Source organism: Orbicella franksi, chromosome 12, assembly GCF_964199315.1.
Source record: "Orbicella franksi chromosome 12, jaOrbFran1.1, whole genome shotgun sequence".
NCBI classification, from domain to species: Eukaryota; Metazoa; Cnidaria; class Anthozoa; order Scleractinia; family Merulinidae; genus Orbicella; species Orbicella franksi.
Window position 1 is genome coordinate 5,415,075 of NC_138156.1, and position 23,505 is coordinate 5,438,579.

The 23,505-nt window shown below is 40.0% G+C and overlaps 2 protein-coding genes and 1 pseudogene across 4 annotated transcripts; 2 read left to right on the forward strand and 1 right to left on the reverse strand.

Annotated features, from left to right (window-relative positions):
• Nucleotides 1-194: 194 nt before the first annotated feature.
• Nucleotides 195-2,035, forward strand: LOC145463381 (uncharacterized; annotated as a pseudogene). The gene is made up of 2 exons (XR_014041324.1): nt 195-651; nt 794-2,035. The product of XR_014041324.1 is annotated as an uncharacterized LOC145463381 (transcript).
• A 75-nt stretch (nt 2,036-2,110) lies between these two features.
• On the reverse strand, nt 2,111-8,098 carry LOC145464325 (inositol monophosphatase 3-like). The gene is made up of 2 exons (XM_081448170.1): nt 7,731-8,098; nt 2,111-5,693 (listed from the first exon to the last, which is right to left on the reverse strand). Exons 1-2 carry the CDS (start codon nt 8,004-8,006, stop codon nt 4,890-4,892), a joined length of 1,080 nt encoding a protein of 359 aa, XP_081304296.1. The 5' UTR covers nt 8,007-8,098; the 3' UTR covers nt 2,111-4,889.
• Nucleotides 8,099-8,175: 77 nt separating this feature from the next.
• On the forward strand, nt 8,176-23,427 carry LOC145464322 (uncharacterized). Of its 2 annotated transcripts, XR_014041415.1 has the most exons (15): nt 8,176-8,513; nt 9,939-10,306; nt 10,695-10,800; nt 10,885-11,766; nt 12,109-12,200; nt 12,321-12,389; nt 12,650-12,757; nt 14,600-14,740; nt 16,948-16,999; nt 20,001-20,728; nt 20,959-21,030; nt 21,443-21,539; nt 21,906-22,472; nt 22,681-22,777; nt 22,811-23,427. XR_014041415.1 is itself a non-coding variant. In XM_081448168.1 (14 exons), exons 1-13 carry the CDS (start codon nt 8,291-8,293, stop codon nt 22,457-22,459), a joined length of 3,492 nt encoding a protein of 1,163 aa, XP_081304294.1. In that variant the 5' UTR covers nt 8,176-8,290; the 3' UTR covers nt 22,460-22,472; nt 22,681-23,427. The 2 variants fall into 2 exon arrangements, 1 of the variants encoding a protein (XP_081304294.1); XM_081448168.1 differs by having other exon boundaries at nt 22,681-23,427.
• Nucleotides 23,428-23,505: the final 78 nt, after the last annotated feature.

The window sequence follows — 23,505 nt, forward strand, 5'->3', positions numbered from 1 at the left end:
TTCGGTCATTGTTTAAGCCGAAGTGCTTGTCTGGAGAAAACTAGCTCTTGCACAAGTAATTGTGTGAGCTCTTCCATCCCCCATCAATGTCGTCTTTTCGCCTGTGACATGCATTTTATTCTCGTTTGTTCTGAACTAACAAGGAAACTGAAGTACTCGCCAATTCCGGAAGGACAGCAGAGGGTTCGTCCACCTTTAGAAATGAATCAGATACGGCTCTGACGCGAGTTCATTCTGAGCGCAAACGGCTTTAGCGCTCAGTAGCCTGCATGTATGTGCTTCCTGAGAACAGTTTGATCGAAACAAGATATACATCTTGCTTCGCTCGAGGGAGATGAATAAGCGAAGGATTAGGCAAAGGTTGACTTGTGGCAAGTCTATCAGCTATCTCCAAAAATTATCCCAATTGTCCGCGACATTTTTTTCTAGCTGAAACATCACATTTAAGCCTGCCGTAATCGCGGACGCCCTTTCGACCTCATCTTGGTTGGTCATCTCTTTGTCCGCATGCACATGTATGGAATTTGTCCTCTTGTGTCTGCGTACCGACTTCGGCACAGAAAGGCAAGAAAAGCAAGAAAATGAAAGAAAACCAGAGAGAGGGAGAAAAAAAGAAAAAAAAAAAAGAACTGAACAGAGAGGAAACAGAAGGTAACCAGAATGCACCGCAGCTAGAAACCAGACCTTTCTGTTGCGCAACAACAAAATGGCGTCCGGATTGCACCACGTGGCGACATAACAATTTGCCGGTTTCGTTAAATTTGGGCTTACTTTGCACTTGTTTGTTCTACAGAGGACAATCAAAATGGAGCTGTCAGACCCTGAACATTTCCTTTGGAAGAGAAATCGAAGAAATGTCCGCCGGCGAACGGATATGAACAAATTACACATCGAAGTAAGCCGCGATAACTGTGATAGAATTTCCGTGGACAACATGTCTACTTGTTCTTCAAACGATTCCTTTTGTGTTGAAAGTGAAGGAGACAACTTGAAAAATACGGTTGTTACAGGGAAGAACGATTTCAACAAGTCGAAAACAGTGCCTCCTGTTGCTTTAGACTGCGAAATGGTTGGCGTCGGCGACGAGAAGACAAGTGCTTTGGCGAGATGTAGCATCGTGAACTATGATGGTGAAGTTGTATACGACGTGTATGTGAAACCCGACAAACCCATCACGGATTATAGAACACAATGGAGTGGTATCCGCCCCAAACACATGAACAACGCGATAACCTTTCGCTCAGCAAGAAAGGAAGTTAAACGGCTTATCAAGAAACGCATACTTGTAGGGCATGCTTTACAGTTTGATTTGAAAGTACTGAAGTTGAGACACCCCTCCGATCTCATCAGGGACTCATCAAAACATATACCATTGCGCGCCTTAGCCGGGTTTACCCGGAACTCTACGCCTTCGCTAAAACGACTGACTAGACAGTTGTTGAAGTGGGATATTCAGGTGAACGAACACAGTTCTGTTGAAGATGCTAGAGCTGCGATGTATTTGTATAAGAAGTGCGAAGCGCAGTGGGAAAAAGGCATAAGAGGGAAGGGTGGACAGTCTTATCTAGAGGATGCTTATTGGCCAAACTGGACGGAGACTGTGAATTAATGACAATATTGCCCGTCAATTAGAAAATAATGACTCAATATTTTTTAATAATATGTCAATGTCAAATCAATATGCTGTAATAGTTTTTGAATACCGTAGTCTGGGGCAATGCTTTTTGTTGGTGACTGAGGTAACCCACGTTTATCATATCACTGTAAGTCCCCAGTCATGCTTTCTTTTGGCCAGATGGGTTGACTTCTGCCAGTCTAGAAAAAGTCATCTGGTCCTGCAGATGTCAACAATTCATTTAGCACATGCAACGTTGCCTGTGTAGGCAACAAGTTTATATATCCCCAGATTACTGAAATGTCAGTAACCAGGAAAAATCTTTCTCAAGACAAATCTCTGTGGACAATTAGAACTGATCAAGTGCCAGTAGTCCTTGGCTCAAAAAATAAGTTCCTTAATAAAACTGATTCCCACCTTCTTCAAATAGTATTGGTGGCTTGGTTATTTTTTGGTTATTTGTGTTGTTGCCTGCCCCCCCCCCCCCCCCCCCCCCAGTGGGGTACCCTACAAAGTTTTATATGGGAAGGCTCTGCTCGGTGGCCCGACCCTTATCCTTTTGTATTCCAGTTAGGCAGAAAAGGTAGCCCTTTCATGTACCTTTTTTTGGCAAGAAAGGTACCCCCTCTGCATACGTACTGAAGAACTCTGCTTTCCTTTTCTAGACCCTTGATATGTAGTTAATGAACAGTATTAGGGTAAAGGAGAACATCAACCATTGCCAGTTACAGGTGCAAAGTGTTTCTGTTCGAAATATTTTTATTAAAGGCCCTTTTAAATACCTTAATGACAGATTTTCCTTTTCCTTTCATATACCTTAACTAGTGAAATCGCTTCCGTTCCTTACATACACACAGGGTGTTCATTAGGCATCGGGGATCGGAGAATTCTCCGGCTACTACGTAGAATTCTCCGGCTAAATTTCAAAGGCCTGTAGCCATTTTTTTATTTTTAAAAAATCATTCTCCTGTTACTTTACACTACTCTCCTGCTATTTCAAATATTAACGAAAACCCTGTACACATGTACCTGAAGTCTGAAAAACATACCTCTCCCCCTATATAGGGCATTATGGAGATATTTTTCATTATCAGCTGCAGCAGATGCCTCCCCATTGCAGGTGAATGCTTTACCATGATTTTATTCACACAAGATACTGGATGCAAGGTTGTCTGCTTATGAGTGACTGTACGAGGATACCTAGAATAGCTGTTTAGGAAAGGAGCCCATGCAACTCCCCAGAAGTCTCTTCTTGGGGCAGGGGTTTCACTGACTTTTCAGCAGGAGGGACACTGGTTTTCACTGGTGGGCAAAATTCTTTGAACTGAACTTCTTCTAATATTTATAGGAAAAACTTTTCACTAGATGGTCAAACCAGGCAGGCAAAATTGTTCTCACAGCCGGTCAATTTGCCTGGTGCCCAGCCGTTAATGAAACCCCTGTTGCAGAGAATAACCAGACTCGTGAGAGCATGGGAAATTGAGCCTTTACCTAGAACTGCTAGAAATTAAGTTGACAAATGTGCATGAATAATATGTGTAATGTTTGCATTAAATATTCTTGAGAAAGCCACTAAAGTTTATCTCTCATTACAGGGACATATTCAAGCATATAAATTATTTTAAAACATTTAAATAAGTTCAATAAATTTGAAAGAGGGAATGGTTGCCACTACTGTTCACATCCATATGGTATTAAAGAAAGTAGTATTTAACATCCCAACTTGGCAATATGTGAGACTTGAGAACATGTCTATATAGTCTACATACAAACTGTAATTTAAATACAACTACCAGCAAAAAAAAATTACTTGATAAAAATGGCATTTCAACCCCCCATGATATAAAAAAGACCAAATTCTAAAACCCATCGAGCAAACTTGAATGCAAAGTTACATTCAGGTATTGAGTACAAAATTTAAGCTATAAACATTTGCACATAAACACATTATGCTGCTTTGATCAATGTTGGCACCCATATATTGTAACAGAGTTTCAAAGGGCTTGTCAAGAGCAGTCTACAGTGTAGGATGGCAAAATTGAAGTCCCCTTAGTTTGCCAAGATCTTTCCAAATTAAGAATAGAAAAAACAAAATATTGTTTTTGGCAAGATCCCCAACCTTTCAAGCTACAATTCAGTGTGCACTAGAGGTTACAACTGGTTGTTTCGCAAAAGATATAAATAACGCAGCTCAGGAATCTCGTCTGTAGCTTGTGTTTCCATTGCAATTCTGGCTTTTCCAAACAACCACCCATGTTTCTATAACTCAAGGCACACACAAAATGTTTTCCACCTCTTAAAATTTTGAAAAGAAAACAGACAAATGCCTTCAACTCACACATGCCATGCCACAGCATGCCAAAAAAGTTGTCTCTGATAGCCCAGACTAGTAGATTTTGCAGCCATGCTGGTTGATTCTGTCCTTCAGTTGCCAGGTGGGCAAGTGAAGTTTCTTGAGAAATTTTTTTTAGGAAATTCAAATTATAGTTTCAAGTACTAGCACGTGAAATTTTGGGGGGCTAGTACTTCACAGTTGCAGTGTGCCAAAAACTTGGTTTTCTTTGCACCTCAATGTCAAGAGAGTTCATGAGGGTGCCTTGGGGCTAACCTGAGTCAGCATCAGGTTAGCATAAATTTTTGACTGTAATCTGGGATTTGATAGTCAGAATAATTATTATTAAGTTAACATTACTTTGCAAACTCTCTTTTATACAGGGCTTGCACAGGCTATAAAATTCTGCTCCACATTACCAGAAATATCCTAGTTTCTATAACACGACTAGGCAAAGTGTTACTCCCCCTTTGATGCTCTAGTCCATCAATGATTTTCAGTTTGCCATAACAGGTCCTAAAGAGGCAGTGTTAGTCAGTGAATAAAATGCCTTGCCCATGCACATTTCAAAACATGTACACTTGCACATGAACAACATGAAAATGTACAGCATAAGTATTTAAATACCTTTTTGTACTCAAAAATGACTTCCCTACCTAGCAAGGCTACTTTGCCTGTTAGTGTACATCCTATGACAGGCTAAAAGAAAATATAAATGTACCATTTACATCCAAAATTGTACAAATTATGTAACTTGTGTCCTTTGTTTCCATTGCTGTAAGAAAGAAGACATGGCAAAATACATAACACTTGAATTGTTAGTTATAAATATGCTAAGATTCATCTTTAAACAAACAATTTCAACATGCACAAATTTTGAAAGCACATGTGATTCAAATTATTGCCTTAATAAATTATATCAGTCAGATGCATTTTACATTCTTAAGACTTCAACTTCTGTGCAAGCTTTTCCTGAAATTCTGCATGATTGTGTAATGATGCTAAAAGTCCTTTTTCATTTGCTGGTTTAGATCCATCACCATATTCAATTGCTTCATTATCTAATGTGGTCATCTTTCCTCCAAATGTTCTCAAGAGAGCATCCCCTGCGCAGATGTCCCATTTCTTGATTAGAGTCACATGAACATAAGAATCAGCTGTGTCTTCAAATAATGACAACACCTTATAACCAGCACCACCAGCTGGTATCACCTTAGATTCAGAACCAAATGCTGATCTAACTGTCGCATTCACTTTCCCTGCATGAGATCTTGAAACTATCACCCTTGGTGTCTTCAATGCTGACTCTTTCTCTGCAGGAACTTTTATGTTATCTGATGATCCATGACCTAGCCAAGCCCAGTATGTCTTATGAAGAAATGGTTTGTGTATTATCCCAGCGACAGGGCGTCCCTTGACAGCAATACAAATCATGGTGGTGACATACTGGACAAGGTTTTCTGTGTATTCTTGTGTGGCATCTAGAGGGTCTATCCACACAAGAAGGTTCCCTGCTGACACCATCTCATCGTCTTTGTTGTGGAGTCTGTCGTTGAGATTTATCCCTGAGATATCGGGAGACTTCACACCACTCAAATCAACATCTCCATGGTCATGTTCTTCAGACACTACATTTAACTTGGGGAATTCTTTTTTGAAGCCATAAAACATTGCCCTGTGAGAGAGCATGTCTCCTTGTGTTACAGGGTTATTGGCTCCTTCAAGTGTCTGCCCCTTGCTTTCTTCCTGTGTGTTAAAAATGAAATCATGAAGACCAGAATAATAATGGAGGAAAGAACTAAGCTTTAAAAGCAAAAACGAAACAAAGTGGAACCAAATGATTCAACCTTTGGATAAATTTGGATACACCGCAGTTCAGTATTACCCTTGGTACTTGCTAGTTATGCAATGCTTTTGAGTGGTATACCATGGTATAGGGTGATTTTACTGAACCCATGAAACAGAAACTACTTGTTAGTGTCTAATATTGTCTGCTGATTAGTATTAGTGGGTGGTGTACAAAAACAAAGACTAGAAAACAAAAGAATGACTAACTATAGGGGGATTGTAGGAACTAATATGAAGTTGTGGCATGTACAATTCCACTAAAAACCACTCTATCCCATAAGTTACTTGTATTTTCTTGGTATACACACAAGCCTTTAGACAAGTGTGAAAACTAAGAAAATACAAGTGATAAGAGGGATATTCTATGGTATACCACTAGAGAGCAATTGCATAATTATTTTGTATTGGCCATGCCATAGACAATACAGCAGCCAGCACAATAAATGTGACATATCCATGGCACACAATGGGAAGGTTGGATGAGATACTGTCAAATATGCAATGGCTTTCCTGTATTCGGATTGGCTGTGTTTTCTATGGCATGGTATAAAATTTGGTATTTTCCTTTATTTCATATGCATTATGAAATTTACTCTATTATTACCAAACATCTAAACAAAGGACAAAAGCAAATTGTACCAAAAGTAAAATTGAACCACAACAGATATATTCTGGCCAGTCATGCCATAACATCAAATGTATGCTGTAAAAAAATGGTTTAATTAGCTTCTGGACACTTATAACATTTTGGCGAGTCCATGGAGGTAGAGCTTCAGTCACGATTGAACACTCATTTTATTTTTCTTAATCCTGACATTGCTCAAACGCAAACTATGAAACCGGTTTTATCTCATTTACTACAATAATAGATACAATTAAATCTAAACTATTCAAAATCTCAGAACACTGGTTTGGAGATTATTGGAATAGAGGTGCTTATTGGGTAGGTCTGCTTAGTGTAATGCACCTTGAAAATTAAATGAGGGGTGTGCTTTTAAATTATTAGTTTGAGAGCACAGACTACAGTGTATTTGGATCATTACAGTACTTGGCAGCAGCGTAATATTGAACTGTTTTTTTCTTATTTGCATTTTGAAGTTTAGTATCTTCCCTTGTTGGACATCACACAAGCATCAGAGAGATTAACTTGGTTCAACAGGACAAAAATACCATAATTTGTATCAAAATTTGTTTTTCAGTATGCAAAGTTGCTTGTTTTCAAAGGTCAAGTTGTTGAAAAATAGTTTTGAGAGGTTAAATAATAATAATAATAATAATAATAATAATAATAATAATAAAACTGATAAAACCTCTGTACAATTTTGAACATAAATACCCTGTTACTTCAAAATATAAACTTCATGCATCTCACTTGAATTTAAAAGCTTAGCAAGCTTGTTCTGTGTTCGACGTACTGGTGCACACGTTAATTACAGTATACTACCTTAAATTATTGTCTACAAGTAGGTAACACAACATCAAAATTAAATCGTTTGTCTGTCTGTATTCACGACTAACTCTGTTCGGATAATGTACACGTCAAGAGTTTAACATGTGTAAATTAACTAATAGTTGCTCCACGTTGCCGGTTGTCAAAATGCAAAGCATACAGATTGCGTTGTTTATTATTGCCACGACACAAAATTGCATAATTTTCTCTTCACTCTTCCAAACAATGAGATATTTGCTACTTATGCCGAAACGGTTTTCTACTCTAAATTTTAAATGTGCACACACACAAAAAAAGCTTGCAAGGTCTGAAAACACACATCCGGGCGATCGGTGACAATTTTTGTGGTAAGCTGCTTATCAACCTATTGATAAACACAACAAAGGTAAGTGAGCAAAGAGGTTCTAATAACTCTCCTTGCGTATAGCGTAAAAGGAAAAAATCTCCAGGAGTGTAAGAAGGTTTTAGTTGGACAAAAGACTTACCCCCAAATCTTCTCCCCGACGGATTTTTCGGACAACATCGCCTCCCTTCTCGGCAAGGTGAATTGCTGTCATAATGAGTCGCTTCATTGAAACGGTATCTTCGCCTTCAAAATACTTGTGAGAAAACTCCCCTCTTCCACCATCGGTTGACAAGTAGTAGATTATCGCGACAACGACAAGCCCTATAATAACAATTCCGATGGGAGACAACTTAATTCGAGCAGCTACCATTGTAGCGGTACAGCTCGAACCCTTGAAGCTCTCTTTCACGAACATGAAGTCTTCTGTACGGGGAGCCTCGCTTTCGCAAAGCCTCGCTTTCGAACTCAGAATATTTATCACGTTTTATAAATACATGGATGTGATTGGTTGACGCATTTAAAATTGACCAACAAACGAGAAGGAAAACGTTGGAACGAAATTCAAAGTTCAGTTTGGTTCGCAGAGCTTGACTTATTTATCAATTTTCGTACTTTTAAATCGTTGTTTCACTAGTTTGCCGCAGAAATCATCTTTTATTAGCGTTAAAAGTCATCTAGCAGTGGTCATATTTGTAAAACATGGAAAATATTGCGACGAAGAAATCCAGCTACGACTTTTTGTCTTCCTTATACAAGTCTCGTGGAAAATCGGGAGCGTCAAGTCGGAATGTTCGAGCTCAGCGTGCTAGCGAAAATCGTCAGCTCTCCAGGATGGATGAAGTTTCGAAACGAAGAAGGATGCCTCTATCCCCACTGGCTGATGAAAACGTGGACGACGAGGCTGTAACAGTGGGCAAAAACGGTAAACATGCTTATTCAAAAATACCAGCAGCATTTGATTGTCCGGCAGCTGAACAATTCTTTCAAGCGGCCGTACGGCAATCTAATGCCTTGCTGAAGCTGTCTAAACATGTTTGAATAATTACATGTAATGAATTGAATGAATGAAATTGTCTTAAAAAGATGAAATAACCCGTCAAAGAGCTCTAAGTTCTGTTTAAGAGCTAGACTGCTTGTATTCGTAGCTGAAGTTCGTGGTAACCGTTGGCATGGGTTGTAGAAACTTCAGGTAAGGCTGCCTGATGCAAGCTGATATAAGAACCTATTTGCTTCAACCTCAGAGTAACGCTTACCTGTTCTCACATACAATGTGCATGTGTTGTTACAGTCGGCAAGTTGCCTGTAAATGTCTAAAACATGATGTTTAGAAGAAAAGAATGTGATAACTGATAAGCTCTTGTGCAGGATCCACACCTCCCATCTTATGGTACCTTCTCTCCCGTAAAGAAAGAATCAAAGTGCTGACAAAATGCCCCCTTCAATTCGGAAATAACCCTCAATAGAAAAGGCCGCTTTCTTCCCTACATGTACTTTGCCCCTGCTCTAAATTGTGTGGTTCCAGAAAATATCCACACCTCCCCCATGGACGGGATTTTTTCTTCAAATGATTTGTTCTTAGAGAACCCCCAGCCGCCCAGGAAATTCCGATGACCTCCAATCCCTTCTGGGGGGGGGGGGGGGGGGAGGAGTATGGATATTTTTTGTAACTGCACATTGTAATATTTTGTAGCCTTTTAAAGCGTAGTGTAAGTAAAGAATGCAAATTAATAAAAATTTGTCTAGCCATGGTTGTTCTATTAATCAAGTCGTCTGCCAGATAAATAACTGTCAGCTGGATAGCATAGTTTCATTTGTTAACATTTACCCACTGGAGAATGCTTCCTTGGCTGAAGTTGATCACAACCTCGCTTTTTGACAGTATCATCCACATGAGAAAGGTCAATCATGTACTTCAATCAACCACAGCATTGTTCCCAGGGTTTCTCTTCTTCCCACCCCTGCTGGAGTGAGAAGAAGAGAGACCTCACATTGAGAGTTTCTCTTTTTCCCAATCTACATCTTACATAAGGGGGAGGGGGGTGTCCTGCAACAGGAGATGCCCATCACTGCAAGACAGTGAAAGTAAAAGAGGGAAGAGAGACAAAAATAGATACTTCAGGGAGTATAGGCCTTGGAACAAGGTTGCGGTTGATCTAGTGGTTAAAAAAGTTGCCCTTGCCAATTTATACTATGTTTAACAATTGGGCCTTGGTGGATACTGTTTTCCACCCTTAAAGCATTAGGACTCATTTACTGATGAGTTGGCCAATACACTATCAATACTTTAGTACATTCAGATTGGCAAACTAATGCCAACACACCAATAAAACTATTCTTGTGTATCTAGATGTTAAACAAGATAAAGCTACGAATCCAGAACTGAGTAGAAGGGAAAAATTGCTGAAGTGGCGTGAGGAGCGAAAACAAAAGAAAGGAACTGAACCGCAGAAGAAGTCTTTTGTGGTACGGCACGTCAAGTATGAGCAAGAAGCTCTCTTGTTTGCCAATGCTATGAAGAAAGCAACCAAAGGGGTTACCCCACTGATAAAGCCCAGTCAGTATGAAGCAAGCAAACCAGCCAAAAGAGTGACAAGGGCTTCGGTCAGGATTGCTAAGCAAAGTGCAAACCTGGCAACTGACTTTAAAACCAGAGGGGTGAAAAAGGTGGAGCCCAAACCTAAACCAGCATGTAGTGATAAACTAAAGGAAAAGAAGGTTAGCTATGAAATTTTGTGTTGCATTTTAATTAAGAAAAAATCCCTAGATTTTGTCTACCACAATAAAGATGGTGAAATACAATTGTGCCATAAAACCTGTAAAAAGTGAACTGACCAGACCAGAGAGAAGCATCTGTTCACAAGAATCCAAAATCCATGTTCAAAAGACACATCAAACATGATCAAACATTTTTGGTGACCAAACATTTTTGTGTTTGGACAATATTGTTGAATAATGTTGACTGACAGAGAGAGTGTCAGAACTGGACAAATTAGCTGCTAGATTACAAACTTAATAATGGTAAGGCAATTATGATGCAAGAAAATCTCCCATATCATAAGGTTACATAATATCTTAAATGAGGAACAATTTGTTATCATCATAGACTGAAGTCCAACCAGAAAAGACTGGCAGAGTCACAAGACAAAGTGTACGGACAAAGACATCTTTGTCCGCCAAAGGTGTTACAGCTTCTCAGTCCAGTAAGAAAGGTATGCAACAAAAGTTCCTCTATTAGTGTTGGCATACTGTTTCTCTTTCTGCTTCTTCTAAAACGGCTGTCTTTTATGATTTAGCAATGGCAGCTGAACTTGACAACAAAGTCAAGACAAGATCTCAAGCCCAGAAGGTTAAAGATCAAGCTTCAAGTGAATGCCATCCCCCTTTGAAACTTGACAAGCAAAGTGGCCAAATATCGTCAACTGAAGAAATAAAACCTGCTCCTGAAAAATTGAGCTTCCCACCACTGGAGAATATAGAGAATACTGTGTCACGTGGAAGAGGGAGCACAGAAGGAGTGAAAAGAGGTTCTCAGCCAAGTACAGCATCAAGAACGGAGGCTCAATCTTTTGCTCCTGAAGACTTTCAGTTCACTGCGCCAAGTGGTGTCAACACATTCACTTATTTTGCAAAAGCATTCAAGTTTCAGCCCCTCAGTCCTAAGAGTGCAGCAGAATTTATGTTTCCGACATCAGCAGCTTCATTTTTTAGCCCTAAGAGAGACAAACCAACTGACCAGGTTGAGAATGCTGTTTTGGAGGATCCTGTAGCAGCTTGTCATTTAAATACATGTAATGAACTAAAAATACAAGAAAACAATCAACAAGAGCAAGTTCATGTTGAAATGATTGATGATATGACAGGGACTTGCAGTGCTACCATGGAAACATGCAATGACTCTGAAAAACAGCAAGGTGATAATGAAGCTGTGGCAACGATCACCACTCCTCCCTCAACTGACAGAGAAACCCCAAGCACTCAAAAATCCCATGAAACCATTGGTGAAGTTGTCACAGGAATGGATGGTGGCAATGTTCTTGAGACTCAGGATGTTGAGGAAGAGCAGCATGATGCAAAATATTTTAGGAATCTTGTGACAATGGAGACTGACAGGTTGAATGAGATCTGTGCAAAATGGGAGAAAATCAACACCGAAGAACAAGGTCTCAGTGAAGAAGGTATGTACTGGTTTGAATTAGAATTTTGTTGCCTGACGCCTTATGAATTTGCTCTGACAAGATATATACACATATGTTATTTGCTAGCTGGGAGGTCTGTATGGTACAGGTCTACAGTTTTCTCCATACAGACCAAGCCTAAACTGGTAGATGGCTTATTTATTTTTTCTTCTCTTTTGAATCACTTTAACTCATAATTATTGAGCAGACCTTTTTCACACACACACATCATGTACATTACTGTGACCATGGGCAGAGATAGGAAAATCTAGACCCCGACCACGCCCTCTTGAAAAAAAAAAAAGAAAAAAGCTGCTATTCTTTTCATCTTTATTTTTTAAGTGACTGGTCAGATAAGGACAACTATTGGCCAAGCCCAGTTGTTGATTGATCAGCGGTTTCGTCAGTTCTCAGGTCTCATTGATCTGAGTGAGGTGAGTTCATGATTATCTCTGTGGTCAACTAATAAAAGAACCTACTGAATGTTAAATTCACTTTCAATTATTTGTTTTTAGGGTTGTTTATTTCTTTATTGTTGCTTTACAATCCTGCAGGATAAACATGCAGAGAAGCCAGCAACTGCCTCAGACCTCCAAGGATTCTGGGAAATGATTTACTTTCAGGTGAATAGGCATAAATTACTTTGCCTGAAAATAATTAATAAATTGATGAACAGGTCATTAGTCACTCACTCTTTTTCGCCACCTTAGTTAGCCTTCAAATGTAGACAAACATCAGCCTGTTTGTTTCACGCTGTTAAAAATTACCTTTCCTTGGTAGTTAGAACAGAGCTCAAGAAACCAGATGCTCTCACAGGGCTACGGTGTGCTTTGCTTCTGGTTTTTTCTGGACACTCATTTATTTATTGTCGTGAAAATGTCAGGTTGAAGACGTAAATGTTAAATTTGCTGCACTGGAGAAACTAAAAAACAACAACTGGAAAGAAGAGGAAAAGAAAACAAGGAAATTCACTAAAAAGTCCAAGACTAAGGTATTATTAGTAGCTTCCTATATGCAGACATTCTTCAGTGTCATGGTTTCGTTTGCTACAGCTGTTACCTGATAGTGAAACGTTTTAATAGTTAACATCCATGGTAAAATGCATCAATCCCTGATTAGTGTTACCAGTAGTTTTTACGTGCTTAACACTTACCTGGAGTATTTACCAGAGTACGTTAAAGAAAAGGTCATCAAGGGTATGTCATCTGAAAAGAGGGGTACTTTTCTGGCACCATTTTGAGGGCTGCGTTAGAGACAGACGGTTTTGCGTTAGAAAGTAGCGCGCAACTTAGAGGGGCGTTTTTTTTAAGAAGATGGAGAGGTGATATTGTAATGTTCAAAGAAGTAACCTTAGAGCATTGTGCAAAGTTAAAAGAGGAGACTTCAAAACGCAACGTGGATTTCATAGCGTGAAAGGGTGAAACAGAAACCAGACTTCAGTTTATGCTAAAAAAAAAAGCTCTTAGCTTTGCTAATAACACTGAACAGGACGGTACTCCACAGACGAGACCAGTGAGACAGAATTTACAGACCAGCTAGAGTCGTAATTACTGCTTATAGCTACTCAGTTAGTACTAGTAATTAAGGTACTCTGGTCTTTGACATGTTTTTGTACGTGTCGTCTCGCCTATCAATTTGTTAACCACGTGTCAGGTACACAAGCTTGCAGGCATTGCTAAAACAAAGCCTTCATTTGTTGGACGTGTAGTAAACACTTAGAAAGTTCTACAGCGAATCCCACTGCCAGAATTAAGCGGTTTCCGATGAAGCAAGTCTCGACTGTAAAATCTTTAGGTGTACATATTGATGAAAATCATACTTGGGAGTGTCATATCAACGAGCTTTCTAAAAAGATCGCTTCTGGTATAAGCGCCATTAAACGTATTAGGTATACGGTTCCATGTAAGACTGTACTTTCCATCTACAATTCATTAGTCCAACCTCATCTCGATTACTGCAGCTCGGTGTGGGGATCCTGTTCTAAGAGTCTTCCTCAAAAGTTACAAAAATTACAAAATCGTGCTGCACGCGTCATAACTTTTTCAAATTACGATCGTACATGTAGTACTGATGAATTGTTGCGAATGGTGAACTGGGTTAAACTGGACCGTCAACGCCTTGTTGATAGATCAGTAATCATGTATAAGATTGTAAATAATATGGTTCCGGACTATCTTAGTTCGCACTTTGTCTTCCGTTCCGATACATTAACCTGTAACTTAAGGGATAGTGACTGTTCACTTGCCATTCCACAGCCCCACACTAATTATTGTAAAAGAAGTCTGTCCTACAGCGGAGCTGTACTGTGGAATAATTTACCCTTGGATATTCACAGTCACCCTCTCTTGATGAATTTAAATCTAAGTTGAAGAATTATGATTTTGATGGTAGTCTTATGAAAGTTTTATTTTGCTTGTATACACGGCTTCCTTGTGAAGCAGGTTTTTTTTATCATTTCTCTTATTGTAGTAGTCATTAGTGATTTACTAAATAGGTTGTGAGACTAATTTAATTCAATATTGTTTAAGTCCTGAAGGAAATACCGTGTCTGAATAAAGATTTTACCTTTACCTTTACCTTTAAGCTATCCTGTCATTCAGGTAGCCAGACCGTCAGTAGGTTATACCGCCCGTCTTTCTAGTCCGACAGTTAAGTACCCTTCCGCTAGCTAAGGATTATTACAAGACACTATTTGGGTAATATTATAACCTAGTAGCTATGAAGAATTTCTGTTTTCATGTCACTTGCTTGGTTGACATTGTATTGCTAACGTTGGAGTAACTGCATGTTGATCACACTTAGGGTTAAAAGTTCAAATGTTAATTTTAAATAGAAACCAACGCCAGGCAATGACGCCAAGCCCAACAACAAACTTGCTACTGCAAGAAACAGAATTCAGGAAATGAGAATGGCCATGAAGGCAAAGATGGCAGCAGACAAGGAAAAACTGAGAGCTGAGAAAAGACACCAAGAGGTCTGTTTGCGCTGTGTATCTACTTGTGCTTCATTTACCGAAAAAAAACATAGGCACGCAAGGCGTGCAAGAGTTATTTTTTTGTGTGAAGTGTCGGAGATAGGAGCATTCATGGTACAGTAATGATTTGGTTAATTTGACATTTTTTCTTTGGTTGCGATGTTACATCGGTCATGGTAAGATAGCTAAATAGTAAGCCATAAAATGTTTGACTGAAAAAACTACAGTAATCTGACATGTCTCCAGATTAATGTAGATACCATCTTATTTTCTAACAGGCAATTTGATTCGTTCTTTGATACAACCCGGTGTGACACGCGCACATGCATAAGTCCCTCACTCACCGATCACATAACCCTTCCAACCCCCAAGAGGAATTTTTGCTCAAAAATACTCAAGTTAATTCAGGGACTTTTTCGCATTTTATACGAGACGTAAGTTTACCTTTTCACACAACACAACACAACACAACTTCACCGAAAATAGAAAGAAAGAAAAAAACCTCTGACACGTTGAAAGTCTGATTTAATTAAATTGCACTTTAACTTGGTGCCGCGCAGTCTTCAAAGAACATTTGAACAGTTTTCATACTTTTTACCTTAAAAAATATCGGACTGAAATGAATGTCATCAAATAAAACTATTAAACTGCTACTGCAGAGACGTAAAAACCGTCCAGAAATGAAAGCTTTTTTGTTTAATATCCTGGGAACAATAGCCGATAACTTGTCAGCTCTAATTGAATTTACTCCCATATAAAAAACAAAAGTGTTAAGTTACCATTTGTTACTAAAGATAGCAAACATCTCGTGGGAAAGAGTGGTGACGATTCGTCCGCTCTAATTGAATTTACTCCCTTATGAAAAACAAGAGTGTCACATTACACTTTGTAACTAAAAAACAAAAATATCTTGTTATATTTGCATGCAACAAGAACAAAACAATCGTTACCCGCACTTACTATTGTAAACGTTAGAATTGTTTCAAATCTAAAGTCTCGTCCCCTCTAAAACATGTCCTAAGAACTAGTACAAAAGTATCAAGTTACCTTTAACTAAAAATAAAAATATCTCGTTGCATTTGCATATTACGAACTCACGAACTGTTCCAAACCTCAAGGCTCATCTCGTTCATTTAACTAAAATCCTCAGCCTAACCCACAGAAAATGTCGAAGTAAACCCAATAAATGAATACTTCCTCCTCTTTTATAGAAGAATGAATACGCCCGTTCTGAACTTTATCGGGATCAGATCTTCTCACATACCGTTTACCTTTACAACAAGAAATTTGATTGGCTCTTTATAGTAGATCCAATCTGATTGGTGTGACATACATCACTCACTCACTCACTCACTCACTCACCCATTGACCCGTAACATACTCGACGCGCCGACTAAGAGGTATTTTTTTGTAAAAAAATAACTCAAAAATGAAATGAAATGTTTGCCTCTTTGTCGCGCATAAGGAACGATCGAAGAAACGCGCGAACAGTATCAAATTCTGTGGGTGGGTGGGCTGTGGTGGTTTATTACAGAGAAATGCTCCGTAAGGTTTGCAGTGGATCAAGGTTTCTGTTAGGCTCAATTTTCGCCGCTCACTCGAACAGCGGTTTTTAATCAAGCCTAGTTTTCTATTATTAAATCTTCGACAATCGAGTACACTTCTAGTGTCAGTGAAACAGCCAACAGTCACACTCGCAAATGCATAATGCATGATACTTGCGGACTTTAAGTTGTGCGTTTGCAGAGCTCTTTTGATTTCCCTTCCCCACCTAACTAGCTTTTTTCGTTTTTCCTTCTGGGTAGGCGCGCGACTTTTCAAAAAAAAAAAAAAGGAAAGAAAACAAAAACCCAGCAACAATCCTGGTTTTGTAGCGGCTCAGTAACGGCTGCGAAGAAAAGGTAACGAAGACCAGCGCACAGAAATAACTTGATTTTTGTTTGGCCTGAAAAATCTTCCACGAAGATTTATAAGCTCGACCGTTCGAACCCAGCTTTTCTCACCTTTTCCTCCCTGGTTAACGACATGGGAATTGGAGAGAGCCTAAAATCGAGGTTGCAAGATGACAGAAATTCCGCGAAACCAGTTGAAGCGTAGCTAATTGTGAGTGCTCAAAAAAGCACTGCGATGGGCCAGTTCTTAATGTCGTCGTTAGTTGTTTTCTTATTTGTCTGTTACTTATCGAGAATTTTTGTTTTCAATTTCAGGAAGAAGCCTTCGTAACTATTCTTACCCCGGTTAAAAAGAGCAGTAAAAGCGGTAAGCTACTGGGGTCAGGACATACATGTAGAGCTTTTAAGTGAGATATAGCAAACTAGCCTGCCAAAACACTTGAGGACAAGTCATTTTCTTGTCCTATTTTCTCTTCCCGTCGAACGGGAAGAGGAAAACTTCAAAACGTAAAGTTTTGCAGAGATTTTACCGCGGCCACTTTGTCTCTCTCCTGTTTTGTATCTGTTTCACCGTTGTTCAACAAGAGGAAACGAATGAACGGCATGTACTGATAGTAGATACTGAACTCTATCGTCCTACGCAGATCTCTACTCCTGCTTCACATCACCGCGAATGACGCCTCTGTTGACCGTTTTGGTCCCAACTTCAAAGGGCAAATTCTCCTTAATAGAAACCATGCCTTTCTATTCATGTGAGATTTTTGAGATACATCAATTTATTATATGGCTAGCTCTGTGAGCGGGCAAGATGAATCAAATCCTGCGCTGTGATTGGCTACCCGAGAGGGCAAGATGGAGCTATGTTGCCCGCTCGGGACTACCCGCCGTGTCCCGCAAGAAAAATTTCTCCGAAAGCCATATAATAAATTCTTTATTGACCAAGTTTGTTCGGTCAAGATGGCTGGATATTGGCCTCGTTCTTTTTTTGCGAGTTTAGGGACCGTTCATTTTTTATAAGGTAGGGGGGGGGCTGGTGGGATTTGGGGGGGGGCATGTGAAAAAAAATGGCTTTCGAGGGGGGGCCATCCCAAAAAATTAAGGGAAAAAGGGGGGGTCACGTGAAATATTTCAGTAAAACTTTAAAATGGCATAATGTTTGAATATCAAAAAAATTGCTATAGAATAAACATAGAAGGCAGGATATAAATGTATTACAAACTTTCCTTCTGCTTTAAAAAAACGTTTGGCGGCAAAAAGCATTTGTAGCTACTGAAAAGAAGTATTTAACACTGTTATTTTCGAATGCAACTTTCACTGGCACTCATCTTCATCTCCGCTGTCGTCGAGTTCTTCGTCGCCGCTTGTGCTGCTATGGGAGTCTCTTTCACCAATGCTGTAAGAAGCAGCAATGCTTTCCGTCAGAGTGTACTCTTCAGGGTACATGAAGGTGTAAACATAATCTCTGACTTCCCGCTCAAGGTTGGTGGTGATTCTGCTTCTTGCAGCACTGGTGAAATAATTCCCTTCCAAGAGCTGTGCGATGTATGGCCCATCTCTTCTAAATATCGACGTGGCAACATCCTCAACTTTAAGACACTCTTCCGGGACGGCCGTTCTAGGAGGGTACACAAGGCATTGTGGAAGATCATTTCCTAACGGGTTTCCAACACAGATTCCATAAACTCGTTGGACGTTGTTTTCAGTCCGCTTCCTCTTTCTTTCATTTGACTTTCTGCGGTTTTCTTTTTTCCTTCTCCTTTTGTTGATGTGCTGTTTGAGTATGCCTTTGAATATGCTGTTATAATTGCTGTTCTTATTTTCTAGTGCTTCGATGTCCTGCGTAACCTTCGTCAACTTAGCTTCTGTACATTTGATCTGTTTTACATTAAAACTGTGGGCAAATTCTTCGCCCTGCTTTAAAGCAAGCCCATTGGACTGAAAGAGTGTGGAATCGTGTTCCTTTACATCTTTCAATATGACATTCAACTTTTCCACCATTGCTCTGTGCTCTTTGATGGAGAAGTTCAGTTTTCTTCCATCACTGGGCTTCAACTGGTACCCTTGCATGGAAAACTCACTCGCCCTTTCTGAACAGCCATCCGCACCTAGAAAAATTGCTTCTTTTGCATGTAAGATGTCAAACTGCCTGGATCGTTCAGCTGTATACCTTTTCTTAAACGACTCGTCGCTTTCGCCATTATTGCGCATTTTGGAATGAGCCTCTTTCATGATGCTCATGTAGTAATGCGCTCTTTCCCCGATTGGATTAACAATATAAAGAAGAAAGAGCATGGAAGTGGCAGGCTGGTTTTATCTGACCCAGAGAGCGTTGCTCTATTTGCAGATAAGTTTATTGTCAAATCGAAGTTTGTGGTGGATTATCTTCAGCATCTCGAAGTGCTGGAATTTGAAAGGAAAAAGAGAGCAGGAGAAAAGGTAAAGTTAAGTAGGGAGGAGGATTTTCTTTGGACTGAGTTGTGCGAAGATCTAACCAAGCTTAAAAAGCTACGTGTTCCAGAACTAAACAAGTACTCAAACCACCACGGGCTGAAGCAGCATTTGAAAAACAGCAAGAGTGAGAAAGTAAAGGCAATTGTAAGACATTCATGCTTGCAGCAGAAGAGTCCTCTCAGAACTGGCCAACCAACACAGAGAAATGCCAGGTCATTGACACAAAATGACAACAGGGCAAGTGCTGACAGCAGTGAAACGGATGGAAGTGACAATGATGAGTATGACAGTGATGCCATTGACTCTAGGGGAGAAGATGACTCAAGTGACGTCATTCTTGCATTCATCAATTCAGATGAGGAAGATGCCAATGAGAGGCCAAATGCCACACGCTCAGGGCGAGCCATAACTAGGAGATCCGAAATTGACTTCTCTTTCTTTTGATTTGTTTTTTAAACAACATCTCTCTGTCGTATAGAGATTGTAAATATTGTCTTCATAGTGAGCACAATAACGTGAAGTAGGGGGATAATAGAGAAATATTAAAAAAGTTGAAATCTAAATATTGTTTGTTCAATTTTTTTTGGGGGGGTCATCCCAAAAAATGACCGCTATAAGGGGGGACCATGTGAAAAAATTGGTAAGCTGAGGGGGGGTCATGCGATTTTTAAATGGTGCTTCCCAAATCCCACCAGCCCCCCCTCCCTCATAAAAAATGAACGGTCCCTTATGGACCTCGACCGCGTCTCGGTCCATAAACTCGCAGAAAAAACAGAACTTGACCAATATCCAGTCATCTTGACCTCACACTTGATCAATAACCCATATATATTACAGTTCTATTTCAGTTGCTTAGAAAGTATTCAATATTTTATTTAGGAACTAGCTGCTGATTTCTCTTGGGATATCTCTTGCAGACGGCAGTGATGAGGTTGTGTTGACACCAGTACGCCGGTCTATCCGTAAGACTCCACAGAAACGTTCCATACTTAGGAACAACACCCCTGTGGTGGTGACCACGCCCAAAGTCATTAGCGAAAACAGCCCTGGGCTTAGGCTTACGCCAGATAATCACCCCAACAAGCTGGCTATCACTGGGACTTGCATGCAGGTTGAGGACACGAGCGAAATGGACCATCAGCTTCAGGAGGATGAAATGCAGTGCGATCTCGAGCAACAGGAACCTGCAGTTTTGAAATCTGCTTGTAAGCCCGCGGAGAACAAATCTCGTAAGTCTTCAGGAACAGTCACTTTTCAGTCGCCGAACCCCGAAGAGAGCACGCCAGAATCCGCGGTAGACGAAGTATTTTGCAGTCCAGTGGTGTCAACTGGCCTGAATGGTACAGGCTCATTCGAAAATAGGGCGAAGAAGTCAACCCCACAGCGTTTCTCGGCGCGCAAGTGCCGCATTCGTATGGGGACTCCTTACTACCAGGAGAGGCCTAGAAGAAGAGTCTCCAGGGTTGAAGAAGATGCTGGTCATGGAACTGATAGCCAAGGTCGAAGCTCGTCAGATTCCGACTCCACAGATGATAAAGCTGTACAGCGCTGTCCTGGATCAGGATTGAGAAGGTCAGCGCGAAAAACGCCCTCTAAATACCGCGATTCCACTCCATTGGAGGCTCTTTCTGACCAACAAGGAAAGGTGAGGGGTCGAGTTCATTTACAATCTGCGCAGGCCAGCACCTGGCCAAAAAAAATGGAATTCTCCTAATTGACTGTATTCCACTGAGTATCCATTCAATTCTGCGCCCGGTTGCCCAGAAATTTGTGTTTAGTTTTTTAAACATATTTGATTCTATCAGAATACCAAAGAAATTTGATGCAGCTGATGAAAGGTGTTTTTCTGTTTTTATATTTTTTTTTCCTGAGAAGACACCCGCGGAGGTTTCAATGAAACTGTTCCAAGCGACGAAGGAATCTACCACACAGGAAACTCCTAAAAATGTGAGTTGGTTGGTTTTTTATTTCCAAAATTTGTCATAAACGTTTGGCCTCATCTTCGTCGTGACAGTTGAAAAGATGAAGCTTTTTGTTTTGCTCTGTAAAATGATTATTAGCTTGTACACGCGAGAAACCACAATTTTACGTGCACTTCGACTCAACGAGAGATGAGCGTGAAACCGGAGCGATTGCGTTCAAAACCGCTCTGGGATAAAATGATAATTCAATGACGAAAAATTAATTTTGTTTTTTGTTTTAAGCCTTCCATTTGTTAAAATTAACGTGCACCTGACTCGCGCGACTTTCCTCGTTACGCGCGCTCGCAGGTGCGTCTTTCCTCGTTACAAGCATTAGTTGATGCATTTTATTTGTAGATGAGATAATTGTGACTTAACCAAACAACTTCGATCAACAGGGTATAGAGCAAGACGCGTTCTCTAAATATCTTTGCCCATCCTCCGATGAAGAATACCGCGAGAAACAAACCGTGGATTTTGACCACAAGGCTACGGGTAAGATGGAACAGTTAGCTGTAGTTGTTGAGGCAGCTGTATATGCTGCAATGCGCAAAATTACATTTAAATCGAAATAATTGCGTGAACTCTTTGCCATCTAATTAAGCTGTACACGGAGGACCAGCCATGAACTTGAAATTGAGTCTGCAGTTTCAATACCCGATGTGCTCCCTTTGAAATGTCGCATTTTATTACCGACAGCCAGTCATAAAATTATAAAATCCTTGGTTCATTAGATGTAGTATTATATGTACATCTGTTCTAATTATTGTTACTTTTGAAATCCTTTATTACTTGGAAAAGTCAATTCTATTGCCGTGCATTCATTTGTTTCTTTATTATTTGCTACCGTTAATATTTTAGAAAACCTGCTCCAAGATAAAGAAACAAGGTCAGAGGACTTGGTTGTTAGCGAGAATGTAAACCTCACCCCACCTGAAGAACCCCACAACTTCATCAAACCCTCCATAACAAACAGCTGTGATCCCAAAACAGGCAGAACACCCATACACATCCTCAGGTATCTCTCAGACATGGACACACCGTCGCCAAATTCCCGCCAGATTACACCAATGCCCAAAACCACCATATTTGTGTCCCCGTCGGATTCCACCAAGACTCCAGCTCTTACCGACAGCCTCGGGATGATGTCACCGGAGAACGTTGTGCGTCGATTTACCGCCAAAACTGACGGTTCGCCGCTCCTTTCGCTTGCTCCAGTGGCGGGAAAAGAGAGTCATGCCGCTGTGACGCCATGCAGTCAGTTAGCTGCGTTTTCTCTCGACGAGTCTCCCGTCAACAACGAGAAGAGAAGAGACTCAGTTTTCTTCGCCCCCGTCTCGACCGCTGTGGTCAGGGCACAAGATAACTTAATGTCTTTCTCGCCGGTTGTTGAGGGGAAGGAAGCAGATGCGTGAACATCTAAATATGGTGAGTTGTTGAGCCAGAATTGCCTTAACGTCTTCGGCACAAATCTCTCCTCTTTTTCCTTCACAACATTGACCAACAAGACATTCCACGATCTTGTATTTTATCTCTTAACTAGAAAAACCGAGAACTGTCGCTTCCATATCTACTTATTACAAGTTGAGCCCACAAGGTAATAAGCTAAATTTGTTCTTTTGTTCTTTCATTTTAGAAGTGTCCACAAAGGTGTGATGCCGCTCAGTCGCAAGTGTAAAGTCACCATTCACGAATAAGTGGACTTGAAAATAATTTTCCTTGAAAAGCTTTGCTTGGTCAAAGAATTGAACTCAATATTATGACCGTTGTTATTGAACTCAAGTTATTATTAAAGTTCCTGTTAACAGTTGAAGCGGTTTTCCATAAGACTTTCGTGAGAGCCAAATAAAATTTATCAGCCCGAGAGGAGGCCTAGGCACTACGCTGAAAACTAATCACTGGGCCAATCATAGCTAACGCCATGAACCAATCAGAAATCGAAGAAAAATCGCGGGAAATCGTACGTTAGACAAAACACGAGATTTATGCCCCGAGTGAGTGACAAGCCATTGCTTTCAAAAGTCAGACGAAAACCGCTCTTTGTTCCTATTTTTTCAAGTAGTTTTAATTGTTGTAAATATTGTAATTTCAAATGATTTATTCTCAATATAGTGTGGTTCAACGAAAACTTTATGCATCGAAATATGTTATATAATGCGAGGAACAATATTCCCGAGCGCGTTATTGTAAAGAATTGAAATAGTTTCTTGTGATCGTATCTAGCAAGTTGTGAAAATTAGTTTTAGTTGCCGAGTTTAAAATAGGGTGTCTTGGTGAAAATATGGTGTGTTAAATACCATTCCAAGTTACCCGGAATTATTATATTTTGCACACTATGTATCTTACTTTCATTTAATGCGTGCAAATAAACAGAATTTAAGAATTAATGTTCCTTATTTCCTTATTTACAAAGCGCACAAAAACTGTCCTAACCATAGGGGTTCGTGCGATACTTATGGGG